The 24,863-nt window shown below is 51.6% G+C and overlaps 9 protein-coding genes across 9 annotated transcripts; 8 read left to right on the top strand and 1 right to left on the bottom strand.

Annotated features, from left to right (window-relative positions):
* Positions 1-596: 596 nt before the first annotated feature.
* Positions 597-3,523, top strand: BDZ99DRAFT_503891 (ATP-dependent DNA helicase recQ; the record flags this gene model as incomplete). The annotated part of the gene is made up of 9 exons (XM_033723999.1): positions 597-929; positions 1,007-1,339; positions 1,404-1,437; positions 1,525-1,669; positions 1,727-1,838; positions 1,887-2,012; positions 2,085-2,408; positions 2,459-3,190; positions 3,243-3,523. The coding sequence occupies 9 exons, from the start codon at positions 597-599 to the stop codon at positions 3,294-3,296; spliced, it is 2,193 nt and encodes a 730-aa protein (XP_033569399.1). The 3' UTR covers positions 3,297-3,523.
* Positions 3,494-5,137, bottom strand: BDZ99DRAFT_373243 (glutamyl-tRNA amidotransferase subunit A; the record flags this gene model as incomplete). The annotated part of the gene is made up of 3 exons (XM_033714856.1): positions 3,494-4,832; positions 4,885-5,006; positions 5,054-5,137. Coding segments are annotated over 3 exons (1,545 nt in total), but the record flags the coding sequence as incomplete, so codon positions are not given.
* Positions 5,138-6,526: 1,389 nt separating this feature from the next.
* On the top strand, positions 6,527-8,448 carry BDZ99DRAFT_401663 (amidase; the record flags this gene model as incomplete). The annotated part of the gene is made up of 5 exons (XM_033716243.1): positions 6,527-6,796; positions 6,847-7,686; positions 7,741-7,788; positions 7,837-8,257; positions 8,315-8,448. The coding sequence occupies 5 exons, from the start codon at positions 6,527-6,529 to the stop codon at positions 8,446-8,448; spliced, it is 1,713 nt and encodes a 570-aa protein (XP_033569397.1).
* A 708-nt stretch (positions 8,449-9,156) lies between these two features.
* Positions 9,157-11,664, top strand: BDZ99DRAFT_401559 (ABC transporter domain-containing protein; the record flags this gene model as incomplete). Its single annotated transcript, XM_033716234.1, has 6 exons — positions 9,157-9,279; positions 9,338-9,458; positions 9,513-9,701; positions 9,755-9,950; positions 9,999-10,098; positions 10,147-11,664. 6 exons carry the CDS (start codon positions 9,157-9,159, stop codon positions 11,662-11,664), a joined length of 2,247 nt encoding a protein of 748 aa, XP_033569396.1.
* A 517-nt stretch (positions 11,665-12,181) lies between these two features.
* On the top strand, positions 12,182-14,178 carry BDZ99DRAFT_482856 (uncharacterized protein; the record flags this gene model as incomplete). Its single annotated transcript, XM_033722530.1, has 2 exons — positions 12,182-12,780; positions 12,843-14,178. 2 exons carry the CDS (start codon positions 12,182-12,184, stop codon positions 14,176-14,178), a joined length of 1,935 nt encoding a protein of 644 aa, XP_033569395.1.
* Positions 14,179-15,494: 1,316 nt separating this feature from the next.
* Positions 15,495-16,694, top strand: BDZ99DRAFT_503886 (alpha/beta-hydrolase; the record flags this gene model as incomplete). The annotated part of the gene is made up of 1 exon (XM_033723998.1): positions 15,495-16,694. The coding sequence occupies exon 1, from the start codon at positions 15,549-15,551 to the stop codon at positions 16,692-16,694; it is 1,146 nt and encodes a 381-aa protein (XP_033569394.1). The 5' UTR covers positions 15,495-15,548.
* Positions 16,695-18,978: 2,284 nt separating this feature from the next.
* BDZ99DRAFT_203465 (uncharacterized protein) lies at positions 18,979-20,777 on the top strand. Its single transcript, XM_033713273.1, has 4 exons — positions 18,979-19,636; positions 19,733-20,024; positions 20,077-20,136; positions 20,181-20,777. The coding sequence occupies exons 1-4, from the start codon at positions 19,074-19,076 to the stop codon at positions 20,454-20,456; spliced, it is 1,191 nt and encodes a 396-aa protein (XP_033569393.1). The 5' UTR covers positions 18,979-19,073; the 3' UTR covers positions 20,457-20,777.
* A 489-nt stretch (positions 20,778-21,266) lies between these two features.
* Positions 21,267-22,864, top strand: BDZ99DRAFT_551235 (aquaporin-like protein; the record flags this gene model as incomplete). The annotated part of the gene is made up of 5 exons (XM_033727016.1): positions 21,267-21,509; positions 21,558-21,576; positions 21,636-21,970; positions 22,024-22,324; positions 22,389-22,864. Exons 1-5 carry the CDS (start codon positions 21,498-21,500, stop codon positions 22,862-22,864), a joined length of 1,143 nt encoding a protein of 380 aa, XP_033569392.1. The 5' UTR covers positions 21,267-21,497.
* Positions 22,865-23,209: 345 nt separating this feature from the next.
* BDZ99DRAFT_373114 (uncharacterized protein) lies at positions 23,210-24,832 on the top strand (the record flags this gene model as incomplete). The annotated part of the gene is made up of 7 exons (XM_033714853.1): positions 23,210-23,362; positions 23,417-23,524; positions 23,577-24,176; positions 24,228-24,243; positions 24,296-24,526; positions 24,579-24,639; positions 24,688-24,832. Coding segments are annotated over 7 exons (1,314 nt in total), but the record flags the coding sequence as incomplete, so codon positions are not given.
* Between the last annotated feature and the right edge of the window lie 31 nt (positions 24,833-24,863).

Here is a 24,863-nt window from a genome sequence, read left to right as displayed (position 1 = left end):
GCTTCAAGCCTCCAATACAAGGTACGAAGAAGGCATGCAAAGCTAATTCTCTGCAAGTCTTGATTGGCTTATTGGGCGTTATGGAACTGAACTGCAAGGAACAGTTGCCATTCATGGTTTGTTGTTTTTGGGATAGGGCGTCGAGATCTGCAAGGCTGAGACTGAGGTGGAAATTGCGGATATTTAGAAGAGAAAGGGGGCCATCACGTGTTGCATATAAGTAGTGAGCAAAAGAATCTTTGATGCTTGTGACTTTGACATGAGCTGAATGAAGCAGGATGCGAATTAAAGGAATAGAGAGTGAAAATTGGAAGGAGGTTGGATCATGGCGCTGTAGAGTGATCTTGATGCATGTTGACGTGGAGGTTCTGCTGGGCACATCAGAGTGGAAATAAGCCTACTTTATCCGTGTTACTTGTACTATGTAGTGAAATGAGGTGATAATTGCAAGCCGCCCTGGAAAAGTGGCTGATGGAAAGAAGGGGGGTCAGCAACGTGACCGGGCGTTTTTGCCCCTTGGTCCATCGCGTCCAGCCCCACTTCAACCGCGACTTGAACTCTACATCAACCACCATCTTGCACCATCACCGTTCGCCATGTCCGACGACGAGTTTGGCTTCAACTCTGAAGACGATGACGCGTTGTTAGAAGCGGCGCAAGTCATCTCGGAGCCCAATTCCAGTCTCAAGCGGAGTCGCGATGATGCGGACGCCGATAACGACCTCCCACTCTCCAAGAAGCCTCCACGGGAGCTTCCTTCTGCTGGAGACTCCGAAGGGATCAAGCAATTAGCACTGAAAGCCCTCAAGGAGAACTTTGGCTTCGAGGCATTCAGGCTTGAACAAGCTGCTGTCATCTCTCAACTCTTGAATGGCGGAAGTGCCACGGTTATCTTTCCTACTGGAGGCGGCAAGAGTCTTTGCTATCAAGTATGGATTACCTCATTCCAATATTTCACAGAAATTACTATTTCTCTATCTTGGATTATTCTAATCAACGTATTCAGATTCCCGCGCTAGTTTTTGGTGAGCTAGACAAGCAATCCGGAGATCGCCCACCCCACGACGGCGGTATCACCATCGTCGTATCTCCACTCATCGCGCTTATGAAAGACCAAGTGGACGCTCTTGTTCGCCGGAAGGTCAAAGCTGCCGTCCTAGACTCTACTAGGACGAGAGAACAGTTCATTCAGACCAATCAAGACCTCCAAAACGGTACCTTGAAGTTGTTATATTGCGCACCAGAACGGCTAAACAACGAGGGATTCGTGGAATCCATGAAGTTGGTGCGTGGTGGCGTCCGCTTACTGGCCGTAGATGAGGCGCATTGTGTCTCAGAGGTATGATAAATCTATTCCCTACACTATGATGTGATCTTGATAGACCATCTCTAATGCTTTCTAGTGGGGTCACTCATTTAGGCCGGATTATCTTAAAGGTTAGTCTCCTCATACGCCCATGGCGTCCACATTATCCCTACTCTATGTATCTTTGACGGGTCACTAATACTATGCACGAGGAACAGTGGCTCGATTCGCTACCGAGATCAAAGCCGAGAGAGTGATCTGTCTTACCGCTACCGCCACACCGAAGGTAGCGACGGACATTTGCACTACTTTTGGAATCAGTCCGACGACCGGCTTATTCAGGACTCCCATGTATCGACCAAAGTACGTATCCCTTTGGTATCAATCGCTGCAAATCGGTCTCTAAGCGCTGCATTGTAGCTTGCGCCTGCTAGCCAGGTCATCGGCTTCTAAAGACGACAACTACCCGGAGCTGATCAGTTTTCTGAGGAAGCATTCTGGACCGACCATAATTTACGTGACCGTTCAAAAGGTAATGCGATCTTGCTCCAATACTCGCCTCTCACTAACAGCGCTGCAGCAAACTGAAGCGCTTGCAGGAGAACTTCGTAGTGAAGGGTTCAATGCCGAATCATTCCACGCAGGAATGCTAACTGAGAAGAAGACCGAATTACAGGATAGGTTCATGCAGAACGATGACATGATTGTAAGTTCAAGGCTACATTCTATTAGTCTTCTGTACACACTTGGCGAGGACCCGATTAACTTACGCTATTAGATCGTGGCGACGATTGCCTTTGGCATGGGGATCGACAAATCCAACATACGCAACATCGTCCACTTCAACATCCCACAAAGCGTCGAAGAGTACTCCCAACAGATTGGCAGGGCAGGCAGAGATGGTAAACAGAGCGTCTGCATGTTTTTCCTCTCTCCGGATGACTTCTACCTTCGAAACGTGTTCACCTACGGGGACCTTCCGTCCAAGGTCTCTGTCCGCAACTTTCTGAAGGAAGTATTTTCTCCCGAGAATGCCGCACTTGGCATTGGGGAGAAATTCTCCGCGTCGCATACGGCACAATGCAATGCTTTCGACATCAAAGTAATCTGTCCGAACTATGGTCCATGTCTACGTCACTAACGATAACCAAGAGCTCCCCTCTTAGCGTCATGTATGCTCAGCTGGAACTACAATTCGGCTATATTCGTGCCACTACCCCGATATACAGCAAATATCAGTATGAGGTCACTGATTATGGAGCTTACCATCACGCCGACACAGATCTCGCAGCCAAATCAATTAGGGCTTCCGCCTTAAAAGCAAAGAAGTATCTTACTGTTGACGTGGACGCAGTATCGAGGAAACCTGGACTTGTACGAGCGGACATAGTTGGTAGGCTCAGCAAGTGGAACGAGAATGGCATCATATCACTGAAAACAAGCGGCGTGCAGAACGTATACATCGTACAACGCAAGCTGCCGTCTACTGATACCGAGATCAATGCGATCGCCGACAAGCTCTACTCTGAGATGGTAGACCGTGAAAGCCAGGCCCTCCAAAGGACCAAAGAAGTCGTTGGCCTTGTCACCGGGAAGAAGTGCTTTTCCCGTGCTCTCGCTGCATATTTCGCCGATGATTCGAATGGTCTACCGGATGAATGCGGTCATTGCACTTGGTGTGAGACGCATCAACAAGTGGTGCTTCCACAGGTCCCGCCACAGAAGCCAGATCCAGCCTTGATGGATAGGATTTTGAATGTGTGTCCGCACGACGACCCGCTATTCCTAGCGAGGATTGCATTTGGCATTGCAAGCCCGAGGTCGACTCAGTTGAAGCTCAAGAATAACCCCGTATTTGGTTCAATGCCGGTTTGCGATTTTAAGGTAATCCTTTCCCGATCTCCTTTATAAGCATCCTTTGACACTAACGGTGCAGGACCTCGTTCGTGCATTCATTCACAAGTGCACGAACAGCATCACAGCATACTGATGGAATGATGCTCTTTCAGACAAGAGAAGGTAACGAAGGTTTCACTTCACTTAGCACGTTTTGGTATGAAGTCTAGGCTCTTGATTGCGCTGTCTAGGTAGGAGTGGAGGGTCATGATACCCAATAAACCAGGATAACTGTTCAATGCATGCTTCAATCCCTCTCATCAAGTCCCCTTTCTATATCCTAGCCTTCCGCTTCGCCACCACATCGCTCAACTCCGTCGTCGGCTTAATGTACGGCTGAATTGTATCCCTCACCTTCGTCCTCTGCTCAAACGCGTACGCGTACCCGATCAACTCCGCCTCGCTCCACTTCGCACCCACAAACGAGATCCCGAACGGGATATTCGGCGCCGTCGCATTTAGATCGCCCCTCGCGTTCGTGACCACAGTCGTGTTGGGCGGGTATGAGCCCAGCGGCACTGTTACAATCGGTGCACCGATAATCGCGGAAATGGACGACGAGAACGCCGTCGGTATGACAATCGCGTCCAGCGAGTAGTTTTGCAACGCTCCCAAGAGTCCGCCAGTACCGCCAAAGTACAGATCTCGCTGGTAGCATGCCCAGAACTCGGGAGACGTGTTGTTGAAGGTTATGTTCAGCGCCCGGTCCCACTCTGCGGTGTTACGGTCGGGGTAGTCTTCTGCGCGGAAGCTGTGCGTGAATGCGCTGACGTCTGCTAGGGTTTTCACGCCGGTGGGATTATAGATTAGTTGGTCGAGGTAGGATTTCAGGTCTGAGACGAAGTCGGTGTCTAGCACGCAGGTCTCGCTGGTGCTGCTGAAGAAGGCGTCCCAGGCCGTGTAGTTTGTCGGGTCGACGATGGTGGCGCCGGCTGCTTCCAGGACCTCGAGAGCTGCGTTGAAGGCGTCGATGATGGGGTAAGTGACGTTGTCGACCTCGTAGATGTCGTTGCGGGGGACGCCGATGCGCTTTCCGGTGAGGGCGGAGAAGTTGCATGCGGCTACATAGTCGGGGAGGCTGTCGAAGGGGATGGCGGAGGTGTAGTTATCGTAAATGTCTTTTCCGGCAATGGCTTGGAGGAGGTAGGCGGCGTCTTTCACTGTTCGTGCCATCGGTCCGACTGTGTCTTGACGCTGGGATATCGGGATCACTAGCGATCTGGAGGTCAGGCCTACGGTAGGCTTGATGCCTACCAAGTTGTTGTTCTCCGACGGGCTGACGATTGAGCCATCTGTCTCGGTCCCCAGGGCGGCGAGCGCAAGACCAAGGGAAGATGATACGCCGGAGCCTGAAGATGAGCCCGATGGATCTTGACCTGGGTAGTAGGCGGCGTAGGTCTGTCCACCTTGTGCAGACCATCCATTGGACGTGTTGCTACTCCTGAAATTGGCCCACTGGCTGAGATTGGTTTTCCCTAGGATGACGGCACCGGCTTTGCGCAGCTTGGCTGCTATAGTAGAGTCGCGTGGTACTTTTGCTCCGAGGAGAGCGTAGGAGCCGGCCGTGTTGTTCATCTTGTCTGAGGTGGCGATATTGTTTTTGATTAGAATGGGGATTCCGTGAAGGGGGCTACAATTTGAGTTAGTCTCTTTCTCACTTTGCTATCATGAAAGCATCGTACCCTCTCTTCGTGCCATTGGATCGCTCTGCATCGAGTGCTGCGGCGATACTGAGCGCGTCGGGATTGATTTCGGTAACCATGTGCAAGGTTGAGTTCATTTCGTGGATTCTCGCTATGTAGGCCTATTTCTATTAGTACGTATGCTTGCTATACTTGGGATGTGGCATACATTGACGAGGTCGACACTCGTGAAGAGTTTCGACTCGAGACCTACGACGAGGTCTTCTGTGGTCGCCTCAATCAAAGCTGGAAATATGACTCCATTGATGGTGGTCTCGTTTGCGCATCCATACGCTGGAAGCGCTCGAGCAGAAGATGTCAATAACGTTGACAGTGCACTGTATAGTAACGTGTACGCAGCAATTGCAAAAAAGATAGATGCCATTGTCAAGAAGAGGATGTCGAGCAACTTGACTAAGATAGATTTTGAGAGTGCTGAAATTGGACCTTTAAGTCTCTCCTCTTAGGGTACCCTTCCCTTCCATCCTCATCTGCCGTATCAACAGGCTTTTTCTGGTATCCCTGGTGCCGCGGGACGTTGTGTGATGTCTGAATGGTGGGTTTTAATATCAATGACGCTTTTGGGTTCGTCTTTGCGCGGCTCACGCTTAGAAGACCTTGAATATGCATCTTGCATTGTAGGTGGCGCTGAGGGGTTTGCGGGGATCTTCGTTATGGCTTATTGGTAGCTTCTGGGGTCACGATAAGGTATGTTTAAGACAAGATGTAATATGAATCGACGCTTTAGGAAGGTGAATAGCCATTGATTTTTGAGCACGATATGCGTAAGTTTCAGTATGAGATGAAATAAGATCTTCTTTCGACGCTCTGAAGGCCTCGGACTTTCCTGGCCCCTGCAAGTCTCCTCTCCTGAGACCCGTGAAGTGACTCGTCATGCCGCAGAAGCAAGAAAACAACGTACGGCTGTCCTATTCAAACAGACTAGAGGGAGGGGCTTCCTCATTTTATTACTAACGCCTAAGACATGATTGAGAAATAAGCCGTGTGCAACTTGCAAACCCTTCAGACTTCGACTAGTGCGCAAGATTGGTTAATGGTGTTGAGAGTACTCCTACAAGAGGAGTGGGTTTGAAGGTCTCCCACACCAATTGGTGACCTGTGGATGCGAAGAGCTTCGCGTTGTAGATCGAATTGTCAGCGAATCAGTCGATACCGCGGGCGGGAACGGCAACAAAACGCATCAAGACAGCAAAACCTTACTCGCATAGCCTATCTGCGCTACGACAAGATGTACGCTGAGGTGCAGAGAATGTCCGACGGCCGTGTGATGAAATTCTTCACGAGAGGAACGTAACGACGACAGTCGGGACAGAACTGCCGACGGAACTGGACACTACAACCCTTTAGGAAAGTAGCTTTTATCGCCGTCGATAGCACGGACCCAAGGTCAAAGACAGCTTCATTGCCCCGCAGGTGTCAGTATATTGACATTCTTTACGGACAAGTCGAGGAGAGACTTCTAAGTGCTGGATACAAAGTGTTCTAACGTTGCTTCCTGAGCAAACCATTCATACCGACCTTCTCTATTATTCTAACCTGCCAAGTCTCGATAAGCTCGACTTAGACTCACCAATGCAACTACCCCACTCTTGCGGATAGATTTCAATATATTACCACAGCCATGGCCACAGACTGGAAACAGCGTGCCCAAGCAAAGCGGGACTCTGTCAATGCCCTAATTCCAAAAGAGCACCTCCTCGAAAAGATCCCCAGCGTGGAAGAACAACGCGATGTCACTGGGAAATACATCCAACAATTCCTTACAGACCGAGAAATCGAGATCACAGAAACGACAGCGGACGACATAGTCAAGCGGACAGTTCGCGGAATCTGGAGCGCAGTCGAGGTCACGAAGGCCTTCTGCCACCGAGCAGCGATTGCTCACCAGCTCGTACTCAAATCCCGAGTCCTCACCTCCAAACCGTCCGCTAATAAAGTCAGGTAAACTGCCTCCATGAAATCTTCTTCGATGCCGCGATTCAGGATGCGCAGAAGCTAGATGACTACTTCGCCGAGCACAAGACGCCCATCGGTCCCCTCCATGGCTTACCGGTTAGTCTGAAAGATCAATTCCACGTCAAAGGTGTCGAGACGACGATGGGATATGTGGGTTGGATAGGCACCTTCCAAGGCAAGACAGGAACCGGCAAAGAGAAGTTCGTCGAGAGCGAAATGGTGCGGGAGCTGCGAGACTTGGGTGCTGTGCTATACTGCAAAACGAGTGTTCCGCACTCTCTGATGTCCGGAGAAACTGCCAATGCCATCATTGGCTACACTACGAATCCGAAGAATAGAAATCTCTCTTGTGGAGGAAGCTCAGGCGGAGAAGGGGCTCTAATCGGGCTGAAGGGCTCACCGGTCGGCTTTGGCACAGATATCGGCGGCTCGATTCGCATTCCGGCTGCCTTTTGCGGTCTGTATGGTATCAGACCCTCCACTGGACGAATGCCCTACGAGGGTATGGCGAATTCCATGGACGGACAGAACTCTATTCTATCGGTAGTCGGACCCCTAGCAACGAGTGTAGCATCTTTGCGACTTTTGATGAAGAGCCTGCTGAGCCAGGAACCGTGGCTCCATGATCCCCTAGTTCATGAGATCCCCTGGCGGTACGAGCAGCAAAGGAAGATACTTGAATTGACTGGCGCGATTGGAGATGCCTCGAAAGTTGGGAAACTGGCGTTTGGGTTACTGGAGCATGATGGAGTGGTCGCTCCTACCCCTCCTATTCGTAGGGCGTTGGAGATAGTTAAGAAGTCCATGGTAGACTTAGGACATGAGGTAAAGTCCTCAAGAAACTCATCGGAACTGCACGACTAACGTTATCGACCGAAGGTCATCGAATGGAAACCTCCTTCACACCAAAGGATTGTCGATGTCGGGGTAAGTCACTCTCTGTACACAAGCAAATAAAGGACTAACTTCCGATAGTTCAAAACCTGGGCATTTGATGGTGGTGAGGATATCCATGGCGCCTTGGGTCTTTCCGGAGAGCCTCCCATACCCCAGATCGCGTTATACGGCGACAAGGCCATCGAGCAATTCAAAGCCTCAGAAATCGCCGCCGTCAACGTCACTATCCGAGAGTTACGAAAAGAGTACATGGAATACTGGAACAGCACCAAAGAGCTCACAGGCACAGGAAGACCCGTTGATGCCGTGATATGCCCTGCGGCCCCGTTCCCCGCAGCACGACCCGAAAAGTATCACTATTACGGATACACTACGTTCGTCAATCTACTGGACTATACTGCGGTGGTTGTGCCGGTCACTACGGTTGATAAGGAGGTCGATAAGCTTGATGAGAGCTTTGAGCCGGCGAGTAAGATAGACAAGGCGTGTTATGAGAGCTGTGAGTTGGCTTTAGGGAGTAACTGATCTACACGAATGGTATGCTGACTTTGTCTAGACGATCCTGCAGTATACGACGGCGCACATGTGTCTCTCCAGCTCGTTGGGCGAAGACTTGAGGAAGAGAAGATGCTGGCAATTGCTGAGTATATCAGCTCTACCTCGAGAGAATTGAATTCGGCCGCGGTCTAAATGAAGTCGTACGCGTTACAGAAATCAACACGCAGATCTTGCGTGAACTCGTCTCGTAGCTAGGTTGTATTAGATCCTAGACATCCTTCTCATGACCAATCGCTCGCCAGTTCTCGCAACACCGTATTGTGAGCAACGAAAACAGCCAGGCCAAGCGGATTTATGTACCTTCTGAGTACCCTCTTGTGTATAGGGCACAGCAGCTCATGTATGTTTCCGGGTTTTAGAATCACATACTCGATGCCCCACGTGACCTAGATCAGGTGCTCCTCTGAATTGCAACTTGGAGCAAACAGCTGACTGGTGGAGATGAATTACCGCAATGACTGAAATTAAAATTGAATGGCTAGACTCATATTTCGATCCAGAATAGTAGCTTACTCGCACGGCATGCAACTGAGGAGTCATCCGCAGACTTTGCTTTGTTACAAGCCTGAGTCACATCATCTCTGCTGGCAATCGCGTCTCAATTCGTATCCAATACCACGCATGCACCTCGAAACGTTGCATTTCAGGTGTGAGCTATTTCTTCTGTGAATTCGAGGTTGACTCACCACCCTGCATTTAAGGGTCTACCCCGCGGGTCTAGCTGCACGCCAAGCCGGCATGTTCGAACACCTAAGAGCCTTAAAGCTCTCTCATTCTCGTTTCAGTCGAGGCCCGAAAACATATTTCTCGATGTAAAGCAGTCGGAGTCTTGTTTTCGTGATGGTCAGGAAAGGAAAAGAGCCGGCAGCCGCGGAGTCCGGATCAGCTTCACAGGTCTTGAATGTGACGGCACAACAGAGTCGCTTTCACAATGACGCTGTTGATGCGCCGACGTCGAAAGAGGTAAGCTCCGTGGTTCGTAGATCTAATGTTCAATGCTGACTATACCTCAATCGGGTAGATTCTAGTGAAAGACCTCAGCATCAGCGTCTCCCAACGTGAACTTCTCTCGCATGCGGAGTTGCATTTGCAAGAGGGCAAGCATTATGTCCTAGTGGGCCGGAATGGCACTGGGAAGTCAAGTTGGTCTATCCCGCTCTTGGTGAAGAAATAGGAGGTCGCTGACAAAACTCAAGCGTTGCTGAAAGCCATTGCTGAAGGCCAAGTCCCCGGAATTCCATGGAGCTTTCGCATTCTTCTCCTCGGTCAAACGCGTTCTACTCTGGACGGAGAATTGGAGAATCTCAAACTCGAGAGTGAGACTGTGCTAGAACATGTCATTCGCAGCAATCGAGAGCGAGAGCAGCTCCTTCGCGAGTCTCGAAGTCAGTCCGCTTGATTGGCCAGTGGAAAAGCTTTAGCTAATTCAATATCCCAGCACTTTCTGCTGCGGTAGAGCATACGAGCGATTCTTTGGCCTCTGTACGAGCGTATCGGAAGATCACTTATGAGCGCCTTTCAAAGAAAGTGGATGAGGCTCGGCAGATTTCTGCTCGACGAAGCGGCGCTCGTGGTGCGAAGGCCAAAAAGGCCCTCCTTGAGTTGGAAGACAAGCTGGCGCAGTCGCAAGCTCAGTAAGTGTCTGAAGCAGTGTTCTTGGTTGTCGAATACTAATAAGAAAGGCTGGACGAGGAAGATGCCGACATTGATCCTACGAAGATGAGCGAGGAAACTCAAGCAGCTGCGGACATGCTTGCAGGGATCCACTCCTCTCTCGAGCTCGTAAGTGGGTGTGTGCAAACACATATAGCTAGTCACTAAAGTTGGCAGATGGACGCTTCGGAAGCGGAATCGAAAGCTAAGACCGTACTACTGGGATTGGGCTTCTCTTCGGAGAGAATTAGCAACCCATTCTCTCAACTATCCGGTGGCTGGAAAACGCGCTGTGATCTGGCATGCGCATTGTGCCAATACGCCGATATTCTGCTTCTTGATGAGCCCACCAACTTCTTAGACTTGCCCTCTATCATCTGGCTCCAGGACTACGTACGCACACTGGAGCATACCACGGTTGTCGTTGTTACTCACGATCGAGACTTTGCCGACGCGGCTGCCGAAGAGCTGCTCGTTCTCCGGAACCTGACTCTAGAGCGATTCCGAGGACACCTCTCTTATTACGAGAAGGAGCGGCATAAGAAGGCAAGATACCTGACGAAAATGAAAGAAGCTATTGATCGGCAGAAGAAAAGCACACAACAGAGTATCACGGAGAATGTGAAAGCGGCAAAGAAGACGGGAGACGATAAGAGAATGAAGCAGGCGGCATCGCGGCAAAAGAAGCTGGACGAACGAACCGGCATGGAGGTCAGCGCCAAAGGTACACGCTTCAAACTCAATCGCGACCGCGGCGGCTACCACACTTCCGCGCGTGGGGAAATTGAAGTGCCAGATTTCGACCCTCCGGTCAAGATATCCCTAGTTGCAACACCACCCGATTTGCGGTTTCCTGGGGTTCTGGTATCGCTCGAGAAAGTGTCGTTCTCATACCCAGGACGGAAGAAGGTTCCAGTGGCTCCAGTGCTAACGGACATTGATCTGACTATCCATCCTGGCGAGAGAGTAGGACTTGCTGGACTCAACGGCTCGGGGAAGACTACGTTGGTCTCCCTCATCGTTGGTAGTGGCGAGGAAGGGGCAGCGGCTCTCACACCCACCAAGGGCACCATAACGCGGCACTCTCGCGCAAGATTCGGACGCTTCTCTCAACAAGCTGTAGAGGAGCTGGACGCCTTGGCAGCAGAGAAGCCAGCCATGACGGCTCTCTCACATCTCATGGAGAGTGTGGGAGGAGATATCCTGGAGAAAGATGCTCGGGCTGCGTTGGGTGGTTTGGGATTGCAAGGGCAAACAGCTTCTGATGTCCCAATCGCATTGCTCTCTGGTGGGCAAAAGGTCCGTTTGGCACTAGCAAAGCTGCTCTGGTCTGCGCCTCATCTGCTCATTCTGGACGAAGTCACGACGCATCTGGACGCCGACACGATCCTTGGACTGGTGGTTGCGCTACGGGACTATGAGGGCGCGGTACTGGTCATCACCCACGATCGATTCTTCATGCGATGTGTGGTCGAGGGCGAGAGTCCTTTCAAACTGGCACCTGGAATTCGCGCAGACGAAGACTCTGGCGAGGGATCGGAGTCGGAAGACGAGGCAGGGTCCCGCGTGGGAGTCGTCTATCGGCTCGTCAAGGGGCAGCTGAAAAAGCTGGATGGGGGTATGCAGCAGTACGAGGACATCGCAGCTAGAGCTGCAGCACGGCTAACCAAGAAGCGTGCCAGCGAGGCGGTATGAGCGTGGGAGACGTGTTTGTTGACGATGGCCGGCGGATGTCTGCAGGAGAAAAGGTACCTAGAATAGAACTATGTACTCTGCACTATTCCATAACCGGAATCTGATATTGACCCCTATATAATGAAGACATTATGCATCCCGTGAGAAGAGCCTTAGACTCGCTGTCGCTGGTTATGATTGCGGGACTCAATGTGCTGGCTGGAGAACAGTGCATCACCCAAATATATGGGTACAAATGCAGCCTTGTACCACAGCGTCTGTGTCATATGTTGAGCACTGGCGCCTCTACCTAAGCATTTATCGCAGGATTAGCCGTGCGTCGATGCTGTAGGGGATCAGGGGGGCTCGATTGCGCCCAGGGATGCCATTCTTTTGCATGCAGACAGCTCTCCTTTCGCAGACCCCATACACAGCCATGCTCTGACTGCCGGGCCTCTGCTCGTGAAGCTGCCCGCCTCCACCAGCCTTGTCACCTGTTTCATCTGTGCCGCAGCTTCCTCTGGCCATGGACACCACCATGGAGCCCTCGTCGCAAGCTGCTACCCCTCGATCTGCCTCCGAGTCAAACACCGCCGCCAATCCCAAGCTGGCTGCCCCCAAGGACAAGAACTGCCCCTTCTGCCAGCAGGCCTTTACTTCCTCCTCGCTCGGCCGCCACCTCGACCTCTACATCAAGCCCAAGAACCCCAAGGCCCCCGATGGCGTGCACAATGTCGACGAGATCCGCAAGCTGCGCGGCGGCATCACACGTCGCCAGGCGCGAACTTCCTCAGTCAAGCAAGAAACATCGGCCCCCGGCTCGGCGACGCGCCCCTCGTTCACCGGCGACGAGTCGCCCGTCGTCGTACACTCACCAGGCGTGGATGACGACCCGCTGCAGCCCAGCAGGGTGCGCACCACGCTGAACGAGCTGCATTGGCATGCTACTGGCGTCATCAACAACCTGCCGCCACGCCCGAGTCCTGCCCCGGTCCCAGAGGCGCGACGAGACATATCACGGCACGTTTCGAAGAAGGTTGAGATGGAACAGCGGCATAAGGCCTCAGATGAATGGGAAACGGGAAAGGCCGCTGAGTTGGCATTGAAGGAGGTGCTGGGAAGCTTCAAGGAGGCTAGGTAAGACCTTGAACTCTCCATACCACACGAAACTAATTGCTGACCTCGACGCGTGGTTGTAGTGCACGAATTTCCACATCAGGCCCCTTCGATTTTGACCCCTTCAGCATAGGATTCCCCGGCCTGTGTCTCCGCATACTCTCCCCACCATCTACCCTCTTTTCGCCATCACCATTTCCAAGCCCCGACTCTTGGTCAATAAACCCGCCCGGGCGAAAGCAATTCGAAGCCCTAGTTAAGCTGGCTAGGGACACATGTCACACATACTACAGGGTGCGCCTTCCAATCCAAAGCAGCGCGTCCCGATCATCTTCTATTCTATCGCCAATGGCCCAATCTCCTATGCCTACACTGGACTTATTCGACGAGAAATGGAGAAAACTGTCAGATCATCTAACCGAGGCGTGGAATCACTGGCAGACGTTGTCGCGCGAACAGCAGCAGGAGTCGTGGCAACTGGAGATCTTGCGGTCGTACCATCGGTCTAACGACGCGCTGAAAATTTCACAGGGAGAGCTGGAAGCTGCGCGGCGGGAAATCGAGCAACTCAAGGCCGCACAATGGTCATCTGGAAACACACCACAGTATCCTCAATTTCCCGGAAATACTCCTCCAGCCACTCTCCACCTCGGTACAGACATGCTCAAGCAGTTCACAACCCGAAGCACGGATCTAAGAAACTGGGACTACGATCACCTCGTGGAGAAATGGAAAGCAGTGGTTCGTGAGAATAAGAAGGCCGCCAACGGAATGGCAGCACAGAGGTCTCTTTCTGTAGCGTCGCCTCAGTCGATTGGGTTGGGATCTCGAAACTACACCATGGACGATCCTGGCGTGCCAGTACCTATCTATCCAACTGCCAACGGAACAGGGGCCAACACTAATTCTAATTCGCTGTCCCAAAACGGGAGAACCCCAGCACAGGTTTATTCGGCGCCTCCAACCATCAACGGGAGTGCGGATGATGATGCAGGCGACCAGATGGATGGCGAAGGAGAGGACGAGGACGCTGACGGCGACGCCGAAGAGGCACCGGAGGAGGTTTCTCTAGCAGACCATCGGCAGCAGCAATACCAGGCACAAGCTCAAGCACAAGCACAAGCTCACGCGCAAGCGCAAGCCCAGGCTCAACAGGCCCAGCAAGCATGGGCGAGACAGCATATGAATCAAAACCGCAGCCAGCAACGTCCGCAGCCGCAACAGCGCATGGCACAAAACCCACAGGCGCAGCACATGCAAATGAAAAATAGGCGTTCTTCGCAAGCGATGGGCATGAACAACCAGAAGCCGGATCACGCTGCTAACTCGAGTGGGATGATGCCTATGGAAGGTATCGAGAATTCTGCTGACGCTTTCTTGGGCGGAGGCATGAGTCTGGGAATGGGCTTGAATCGCTAGTAGCAAGTTGAACAGGCCAAGTGACCATATTGGTCTGGCCTTTGGATGGCTTGCCATGACTAATGTATGGTCCATTCAGACTCGAGGCGCTGATTACCAGTCAGTGCCTTGGGCTTTCCTTTTTCCACACATTTCATGCTTCGTGTTGGATTATCCACCCCTTCAATACCCACCATTGTATCTTTGCATTCGGTCGAAATTTGGAAAATCAATCTTTCATGTTCCCAAAATTGATTGGGGCGGCGAACGGTGTTTCATGTGGGCTGGTTCCGGATGTCAAACATTGACGTCCTATCGTGGCAGTGTAGGACTCGTTATATACCATTGCTGCGCTGGTGGGGTGTATGATCAAGTAGCGAAACATTCTACCCGAAAGCACTTGAAGCTTGGGCCTGTTGGTGGAGAGATAAGAAAATTGAGGATGACACAGTATTATAATTTAAGGATATCTTGTATCTCAGTTGGCACCAATTCGTTTGATTCATCGGATTGACTTCTTTTCACTAGACTGCTGAGCAACTAATCAGCATGCTCCGAGGTTCCAAAACCGATATTTCAAGTAGGCCTGATGTCGGCGTCTTGTACCAACTTTGTCAGCTTTCTAAATCTATGAACGCTTTGTAGTTCACCGTGTCTAGGACTTGCACCTAATAGAAAAGTTGTAATGTTAATCGAGCAAGACTAGTTCAATTATGTTTAGGCTCTTTTCCAAAATTGTTACCAATAGGTAGGTTCAAATTCACTTAGCTGACTGAATCGATGGTGCTTACTCTGACTTAATTGGCCGAGTCCGCTTCTTGTTAGTACATGCATAGCTCGTTGGTCTTCAAATATCACCTCTTTCATATGTCTAGCATTCTATAGGGACCCATAGGCTCCAAATCGCTAGCAAGGATTACGTTCCCTAACTACAGATGCTCGTGTTCTGAGGGCAATCGAGACGGTTGAGAGAATGGTCGAGTTTGCATGTAATACTTCTTAGCCCTAAGAGATCTGACAAATCGAGGGAAGGGATCCTCGAATCTCTAAACAGGTTAAATTCTTGCGCGGCCTTGGTAATAAGAGCTAGAAGCAATACGTCCAAAGGTGCAAATAACGTTCACGCTTACGACTTGACATCCTTGATCCAGCCCCGAGCCAGCTGCGGAGTGGGTGGAGTTACCCAGATTCCACCTCGGCTTATGGACCCCACACCATTTTAGGAGACCCTATTTGGACTGTTGCCCGACAGGACAAGTTCCCTTGTGCAACGAAATGTCAGCCATCAAATGGTATAAAGACATCCAGCCCCCAACGATGGTATTCCTTGCCTCTGACTTATTCAAGTCCCATTTCCCCCCTCTCCCCGCATTTCACCCTTCTCCACAGTCATGACGATCCTCAGTAAACAGCCCTTCAAGGGCATCTACGTGCTCTTCGCAATGGGAGCCACTCTAGCCCAAATGCCCATCTGGATTCTAAAGTACATCTTCCAACGCGGCCGCCAACATCCCACCTGGACCTTCAAACAAGCCTTTGGCGGGCGCCTCCTAAACGCAGTCCTCCACCACAGCACCGTCATCCAAATGGACGGCGCGCTGACCCTGAACCCCGGCAAAGAGAAAGACAGATTCATCACCATCGCCCCCGCTCAAGCGTCCTACTACGCTGGCCCCCTCGCCTCTAACGACGCCGTCAAGCCCGCAACCATCGGCGCAACATGGTACCCAACGCCCCCCTCCCAAACCGCCGACTTCAGCACCGCAATCATCGTCCTGCACATGCACGGCGGCGCCTTCGTCATCGGCGACGGCCGCACCGAAGCAAGCGGCTTCGCCGCAAACCTCCTCCTCCAGCACACCGGCGCCACCCACATCCTCAAGCCGCAGTACCGCCTCTCGACGCTCCCGGCCTCGGCGACCTCGAACCCCTTCCCCGCCGCGCTGCAGGACGTCGTCACCGCCTACCTGCACCTCGTGCACGCGCTGCGTGTCCCAGCCGCGAACATCATCGTCTCGGGCGACTCGGCGGGCGGCAACCTCGCCATCGCGCTGACGCGGTACCTCGCTGAGCACGGCGCGCAGCTCAGCATCCCGAACCCGGCCGCGTGCTGGCTCTTCTCGCCATGGATCAGCCCGCTGCGCTCCGACGAGGCGTCGGTCGTCGCGAACGCGCATTTCCACGTCGACTACCTCCCCGTCTCGTTCGTGAATTGGGGCATTGCGGCGTATAGTGGGCTCGGGGGGCTCGCGCTGCTCTCGGACCCGTACATTGATGCGCTGAGGGCGCCGTTCGCGACGCCGGTGCCGGTGTGGGTGAATGCGGGCGAGGTGGAGGTGCTGTATTTTGATATCAAGAGGTTTGCGGATGAGATGGGGGCTGTGGCGGGGAATAGGGTCGTGCTGGATATCGAGGAGGCGGCGCCGCATGATTGTTTTCTGGTGGGGAAGCTTAATGGGTTTGAGGGGGCGGGGGAGAGGACGGCGAGGCGGGCGGGGGTGTGGTGGGAGGGGGTTAGGAAGGGGGGGAGTGGTTAGGCGGTGGGAATGGATGAGGGTGAGGGTTGGGAGGGGTGTTTCGGCGTGGTCTCTGCGATGGATCATGGTTGGTTTTGTCCTTTTCGGATTCGTTATGATGTGAAGGGTTGAAGGTTGCGTTCGATAGGGGTTCTCTCTTTCGAAAGGTCGGAGATCGGTGGGGTTGAGATCTTTAGCGCTGAGTTTGTCGATGTGGGATCAAACGAAGTAGCGTTCGATCACGCACTCGCGGTGTCCTGCTCTTTCATGGGTACTGCTTCCAACCCTATAAATCGATATGAACCTTATCCATTACAACCCCTACAGCACATTGTTTTTAAACTAGTCCCGACAGATGATCCAGCAGCAACCAGGCATCAACACACACAGTAGAAGGGTCGCTCCAACCTCGCCCGCGGCCTTCATAGTAGACTTTCAGCTCCGCTTCCACCGAGACCTGCGAACAGACTGTAGCAAAAGTTCAAGTGACGATCCCTCGTGCCCGTCTTTTTCCGATTTCATAGCCTTGTGATACTTGTTGTCGCTTAGAGGCATGCTTTTCTTCCACCTTCCTTTTCTCGGGAAAAACTTGAGAAACTGGTCTTAGAAGGGACTTCGACGCTCTCCTCGCTTCCCCATTCCCTCTCCTGCACTCATGCAGTCAGATTCCTGAAATAATCCACTGGCCCCCAATTTCGTGGGCGCGGGCCATATGTCAGCCTGCATAAGCCCATTACGCAGATAGGTTCTTCATGTTGCGTACCTACTCTGCATTGGCCTTCGCTGGTGTCTGGAAACGGATAACCGTAGTGGCTGGTAGTAGTGTGTGGTCTATGGTGTGCCCCGAGGCTAGAGAGCTACAAGTCCAGGGAGTTATAAGGCTAAACACTTAGATACTGAAAAACAAGGCTTGAGTCTGGGTAGCTGTTCTGGATAATGGAGCGGGAGTCAGAGCAGAAGGAAATGGGCGACGTCTAGCTGTCAGACATATGTATACCTGGTGAGGCCTAGATGTCAGCGCCAAGAGTGGACTCGTATGCATTCAGGATTCCACCACAAACATTGATACGAGCCTAGAAAATGGAAAGCGAGCGTGTGTCCATCCGACAGGTTTTCCACTGCATTCAAAAGGCCTACCCTACCGCCTCACGCATAAGCACAATGTCGTGCCAAGAACCTGAGCTCATTCGTTTACCACTGCCTGGAATACCTCTTCGGGCGTTTGAAACTCTGAGTACGGATCAAATGACGATGCAGTAGCAATTGGGCAGCCTCTTGGCCTACCGGTTACCTGATAGTTAAGCTACCCCTTACAGCAGTGTCGAGCGAGCAAGAGCAACGCCTGTGCAATGGAATAACCGTGATGAGGATGTAAAGATTGATGCACTGGAACTTAGACAGCGTCTTGGCTAAGCGGCTACCAAATAGCGGGATAACTCCTCCACAGTGGTATTGAGCGAGCAGGAGTGAGCCCTGGTAGTGTTATATCCGAGTGCTCAAACTTATGACCCCGTGTCGTAGAAGCTCAAGAGCTTTCGCTTTTCCTCCCAAATCCCTCACAACGCGTCCAAGCATTCTGAGCAGTATCCGTTGTCCATTGTATTGCCCGTCATGAGAGTTACCAAACACTCCTAGTGCCTAGTTGCTGCAAGTTCTTGTCGCATGTTTGGATGCTAGGGAGGTAGTTGTCTGTCAAAGATGGGAGCGTGCTTGGAGCCGACCGGGCTTGTTGTTTTTTTTGGTTTGACAATTGTAACTAAGAGAGTTCAAAGTAATTAATGCTTGTCCGAGGGTTTTGATGAGACGGATATGGCGTCGGGAGAAGCTACACAGTATTAATAACAGCCAGCAATCTCGTTGCGATTAGTAGGTGTTAGGGGTCAAAAGACGACCACGTTGAGGGCCAAGAATCGCCCAGCAGTGAACACGCACGCTGTCTGAAAGGCAGCCATTGATGACTAGGGGCGTAAAGGATTGAGCCTAGATGGCAACGAGATGGTTGAAAGGTGGAGGTCTGCGGAGATAGACTGGGTCGGGAGGTGTTTGCAAGCCTTACCTAAATAGTTCAGCCTTACCCGCCTGTCGCACCCAAGACCGTGACACCACCCCGTCTTCGGTAATCCGGCATCTATCCTCTACCCAGTTCTCCATCTTAGGTATCCGGTATCACAATCTCGAGCTCTATAAGCGCTCTCAGCCGCCTGAATAGACAGAATATGCGTGCTGACTGACCCTCCCTCTTAGCCTCATTTTCCTCCGCGGTTTAGGCAACGCAGAAGCTCCTAAGCCTCATCTCACGGAGTCACTGACACCAACCTCCTTTGATAAGTTTTGTCTGCTCACTTCTCCCGGAGACTCCACCTAGGTAGTCGGTTACACCACGTGAATACTACTAGTACTATGGATTTCACCATTCAACTTGGCTCTCAGGTCGCAAGAATGACCGTCAAGTCGGTTTCAGACGACGCGTCTGACGACACAGCAGCAGTTCCGCCATTTCTAAGACTTCCAACAGAGCTCCGGCGACGGATCTTCAGCTTCATGTACCCTTGGGGCGCTGTTCGCAGGGACGGACTACAAAGGCGAGCCTTGGATCATGTCACAGAATTCCCACATGAACCAGGCCTTCCAGTATGGTCGTGGAATTGCCCCGTAACTACCGAGCCTTGTACTCCTGAATACGAGCAGTTCGGTGCGATAGCGTTGTCGGAGCCTTCACAGCAAGATGAGTTTGTTCGCGCCTGCACTAATTGGCCCCGTCGCGCCCACCGAGCAGCCACAGATGGGATTGTGACGCTGAACGAATTCGGTCTCGCCTGGAATGGCCTTGGAATTGCTGGCACCAATCGCCAGATTCGAAGAGAGGTTCAGGACTGCCTGTTTCACGACACTCAGCAGACAATCCTGGTCGCACATTACGCTACAACCATTGCGGATTACAGGTACAGAGGTCCATTCAGAGGGTAGGTGGATGCAGAATTGTTCGCTGCCGAGTTATTGTTACATGGCACAATTTAAAAGTGATCTATCTTCTATAGTAAGATGACTGACCTTGAAAGATGGCAAGCTTTTCTAGAAGATTATCCATTCGAAATGTCACGTCGAGTTCATATCGTCATTTCCCCAGCAAATACCGATCAGGACAAAATCTATCCGAACCGAATCATTTCACTGAGGGAGCGCGTCTATGACCTTTGCAAGCGACTCCAGAAAGCCCCGGTCATCCAAGAGCTAATCATTGACGCTCGAGGACCGTTCTTCGAAGTCCAAGAGGAACTTGAGTCAGCAAGTGCTTGGATACTACGAAGGCAGGGAATCGATCCTGGTAGCGAGGATGCCAAGCGCCGCAATGTAAGAACTCTAGATGATCCGTCGTGGGGCCTCGACTGACCTAAATACGTAGCTTGTTGTCAGCCGTGGACTCTACCACAACGTCCACGAATCGCGTTCTGACCTTGAGCTGGTATGTATATACACCCAAGATTTGTCTGTATTAATCGAGAGTAGGTGCTGCAACCGTTCAAGATTCTGAGCAACGTGCAAAGCGGCTACATTCTTGTTATGCCACGCCCCCAAAGAACACATTTTGCGAACATACTGTGCTCCGAACACAAGGTCATCGCCCAAACGCTAAGAGATTGTCTTGCGTCTCCCAATAGTAAAGAGCAGGAAGCCGAGGATGAGTACCATGCGACTACTAGTGAATGTTACAAGCGAATTCGCTCGCGCAATGCTTCAAAATCGGGACACTCGGGCCAACTAATAGTAAGTCGTCAGTTTTGACATAACCTTCCCCGTACATGTATGTACGTGCGAAGGCACGACGGTCGAGGCCTGGACCCTATTTGCTTTATCAATGGCAATTCGGGCCAAGTACCGAGGGCTTGCGTATTCATTCTACGACGGGAGCTAGTGCGTTCGCGCCAGATAGGGTCCGTTATTCACGATTGGTCTCTCATTTTCTCTACGTCACTGTGGCTGGCCCTTTAGCTTTTAATTATACGACTTCGCTCAATTAAGGCTACTTCGCCGCCTGACGAAGCCCGAATCGTCACCATCTTGGTCGGGGCTCCTAATCCAGCCATGGTGCTCGAGCTACGGCCAGATGGCGGCGACACCTGCGAATTTCCCTCCTCCGCCGTTACGAAGATCACAAGCGTTGTGGCTCAGCGCCAATTATACTTGTCCTAGGAGTCTTCGTAGACCGGCCTAAGACTGCCTCGAAACTTCCTAACGCACGGTGACGACCTTGACTAAATTCCGGCACGGCAGGACGTTTGTTGTTGTCCGCGGCTTACGTCCTTGTAGTAGGGTTTGATCTTGGAATGAATAACGTCGTTCACCCAGAAGCGAGAATCACCCATTAACGAGAATTGGTGGAGTGGACTAGCCCTCGGCCCCTCAAATCCTCACCCATTCTCGGTAATGGGTGATTCTCGCTTCTGGGTGAACGACGTTAACGAAACTGGGGAGTTCGATCAGAGGTTGTCGCTTAACGTCCCTTGGTCCTTCACCCAGAAGCGAGAATTACCCATTAACGAGTGTTTCGCGAGCAGATTTAGTCACGCTGGGAAAAGTTTCGACTAGCCGCTCGGCCCCTCAAATCCTCACCAATTCTCGCTTCTCGGTGTTTCTCGCTTCTGGGTGAACGACGTTACAGCTATCGTCGCTGGCCTGTAAAAGTGACGTGGGGCGTTCTATACTATATTTGTCACTGACAGCCCCGAGTACCAGGAAACTGTTTAATAGTTGCCCTTCCCTTTTTCTTCTTTCGTCACGTAGTAGTGTTACTAGACCCAGTCTACCTACTAAATCATCTTTGCCATGAATATCAACGTAAGCGTGCCAAAGAAGCATTGGTAACATCATGCTGATTCTTCTAAGGAACCCGTGCAATCCGCAGGTAGCTGCTCGAAGTCATCTCTACGTTGTCTGAGGCTCCACTAATTACGTCTATCCTAGCCCTCGCGCTTCCTTTCACGAAGGCTGCGGACCCCCTTGCTGAACATCACCTAGAAGCATTGCATCTGCCCCTGTTGAAGTATGTACCTCACGGCTTCCGAAACCATTTCATCGCTATGTGCGGTGAGTACGTTGGCACAGTACTATTCCTATACTTTGCGCTCTCTGGAACCCAAGTCGCGAACAACATTCCATCATCATCAACGGGCAAGACGGCGGCACAGGTTGAATCGAACCCGCAACAATTGCAATACATCGCCCTTTCCTTTGGGTTCTCCCTAGCAGTAAATGCATGGGTCTTCTTTCGCATTAGTGGCGGACTGTTCAATCCAGCTGTAAGGTCCCGGCTATCCAGATGATCTTCTGCTAGCAAATTGACACCCCATAGGTCACCTTCGGAATGTGCTTGATTGGTGCCCTTCCATGGTTTCGCGGTGTTCTTCTCGCGTTCGTTCAGGTCCTCGGTGGCATTACGGCAGCTGCACTAGTAGCTTGCATGTTTCCCGGCCCTTTGACAGTCCAGACATCCCTCGGAGGTAGCACCACTGTAGTGCAAGGTCTATTCATCGAGATGTTCTTGACTGCGGAGCTTGTTTTCACCATCTTCATGCTTGCGGCCGAAAAGCATAAGGGGACGTTCATTGCGCCTGTGGGCATTGGCCTCAGCCTTTTCATTGCAGAGTTGACCGGTAAGTAATTGACACACACGCCTTTTTAACTGGTCAAGCATCTTCTGATGTTACCTGCAATCAGGCGTGTACTTCACCGGAGGCTCCCTCAATCCAGCACGTTCTTTCGGCCCTTGCGTCGTAAACCACTCCTTCCACCACTATCACTGGATCTACTGGCTTGGCCCTATCCTCGGCGCTATCGTTGCTGCAGGCTTTTACAAATTTATTAAGATGCTGGAGTTTGAGACTGCAAATCCGGGTCAAGATGCGTCCAAGGCCAAGGAGGCTGAGGCGGCGAAGGAGGCCGCGGAGATGGAAGAAGGACGGATTCGCACTCAAGGGGTCGGGACAAGTGGCTCTGAGCAAGAGATGCTGCCAATGCGGAGAACGGAGCAGCCCGATGGGTTCGTCAACTTCGAGAAGCAAGCACCAGGAGTAGTAGACACTAATGCTGATAGTGAGGGTCCGCGGTTGGAGAGCCCTGCTATGGGATCAGCCGACGCGGCATTCCATGGGCTGGCGTCTGGAGGAATGCATGGCGACGAATCTCTTAACTAGGCGAAGATTACATAAATGGTTAATTGGGTTATGAGTTTACGAACAAATGGAAGAGAGACGATTTGCTGTACTTAGTGACCTTACCCATGAACTACAGCTGAAAATATCATCTAGAACAACTTGACTAGCTCTAGACATAAATCTGTATTGATTCTTAAAGTGGCTATGACTCGCAATAGTCACGTGAAATTGCGACCGTCTTATCTCCGAGTTCCCCTCCCCGCCCCTGCCGTCTCATCGTCAACGACCTCGATACCGAGATCGCTTTGGTAACACCTCCACTGGCGTCGCTGTGTCACAGTTTCCTTTTCCTTTCAATCACCCTCTAGCGTTTCCTTTGCCATGGAGCTTCTCGATCTCTGCTACGATGTCCTGATACGCATCATAGAGGAGCTTAATCCCGAAGACTTAGCTGCATGTTCGAAGTGCTCTCACGGTTTCAATGCCTTCATCAAAGAGAATCGGAGGATATTTCGAACTTTATATCTCAAGAACTTTGTTCGTTGCATCCGCTCAATTGGCTTAAGAAGGAAGCGTTCTGACCTCTTGCAGGATGATCCGCGCCGAATTCCAGGCTTGCCTGAGCCGCAATGGGAGACGGAACTACCGAAGATAATCATGTGCAAGAAAATCCTCATGTCTGATGATGTGGAAACCAAAGTAATTACCTAATGTCACTCGTTGTCTCGACCTATTCTGAAAGTATCTCTAGACATCCCATTTCGGACTCGTCACGAGCGTGATGAGTGATCTTCTCCACACAGCCTCAAAAGACCCAGATGATTCGGAAGGAAGCTCTTTGAATCTTTCCTTTCTAGCTGTCTCGTTCAAGAATCCGGACAACAAAGCGACATTCCTAGCAGGATCGTCTATGTTCGAACGCGCAGGTCTATTCCGAATCTCGGTCGATACCCTTGAGCCGCATGAACTACGCCAACTCACCGCCCGGCTACACTGCTACCACGGTACGAGCTCACCTGAGCAGATCTTACATGGCCATACATTGCAAGCACTCGCCCGATCCCGGGTGTATGACTTGCGGAACTACACTAGTAAGACGTTCTGGGGGCCGTATCTCAACGACGGGACTCTTGACGTTGACTGGGAGATGGTCGAAGCTATTCAAATCATCTTATCGCGGAACTTCAGAGCTTATGTTGCCACGCCGGGGAAGATAGAACCGAGTTGGGCGCGACCATTCGCCGGAGTGGCACGAAGTACGCTTCAATCATCGTATGTTCCTTTACCATACGAGCCTGAGATACCGCTGGAAGCTCAAGATCCATATGCCATATCCGGGAACTGGATTCGAGTGAGTACCCAGAAATGTGCACCCTAAATGAGATTCTAGCTGACAATTTAGATCGTTTGTTTTCTAGGTATCTAGTCATCGCCAAGGTTATCCAGATAATTGCTGACGGCTATGGATAGACTATAACGATCTTTTCGCATTCAACTTCGGCGGTTCGCAAGAGCCCCCAGAAGACCAACCCCGAAGTCCACTTCACGCCGGAGAAGCTACACGACTTATCCGTATGATAATCAAAGTTTCGAGTATCGAACCACCTACCGTAAAGGGCAAACTACCAAACGTGAACTTCGAGGGCAAGTCCCAAGCTATAGATGCTTCGTGGGATGCTAATGCCAATTCTCGCATCAGAGGTCGGATTCCTCGCGATTACTTTGGCGATCCATGTACTAACAGTCCTTGCAGGTACTGTAAGCATGACGCCATCAGGCGAAGTTCGATGGACAACGATATCAATCTTCTCGACGTAAGTGGCCTGGAAATCTTGCAAGGACCCTGGCTGACATGTCTAAAGGGGCGAAGAGCGGTGGCGGAGTGAGAGCATTCAGGTAGGTGGCGTGCGCTCAGAAAGAGGAGTCATAGGCACCTGGTTCGACAAGGACTTCGATCCCCACGGACCCGCAGGTCCTACGGCGTTTTGGAAATATAGCGATGAAACTACAACTCCTACTACATCAGACGACGACTATT

This window comes from Mytilinidion resinicola (genome assembly GCF_010093595.1).
Source record: "Mytilinidion resinicola strain CBS 304.34 unplaced genomic scaffold BDZ99scaffold_32, whole genome shotgun sequence".
NCBI lineage: Eukaryota > Fungi > Ascomycota > Dothideomycetes > Mytilinidiales > Mytilinidiaceae > Mytilinidion > Mytilinidion resinicola.
Note: the sequence above shows the minus strand (reverse complement) of the source record. Positions and strands in the feature narration are given on the sequence as shown.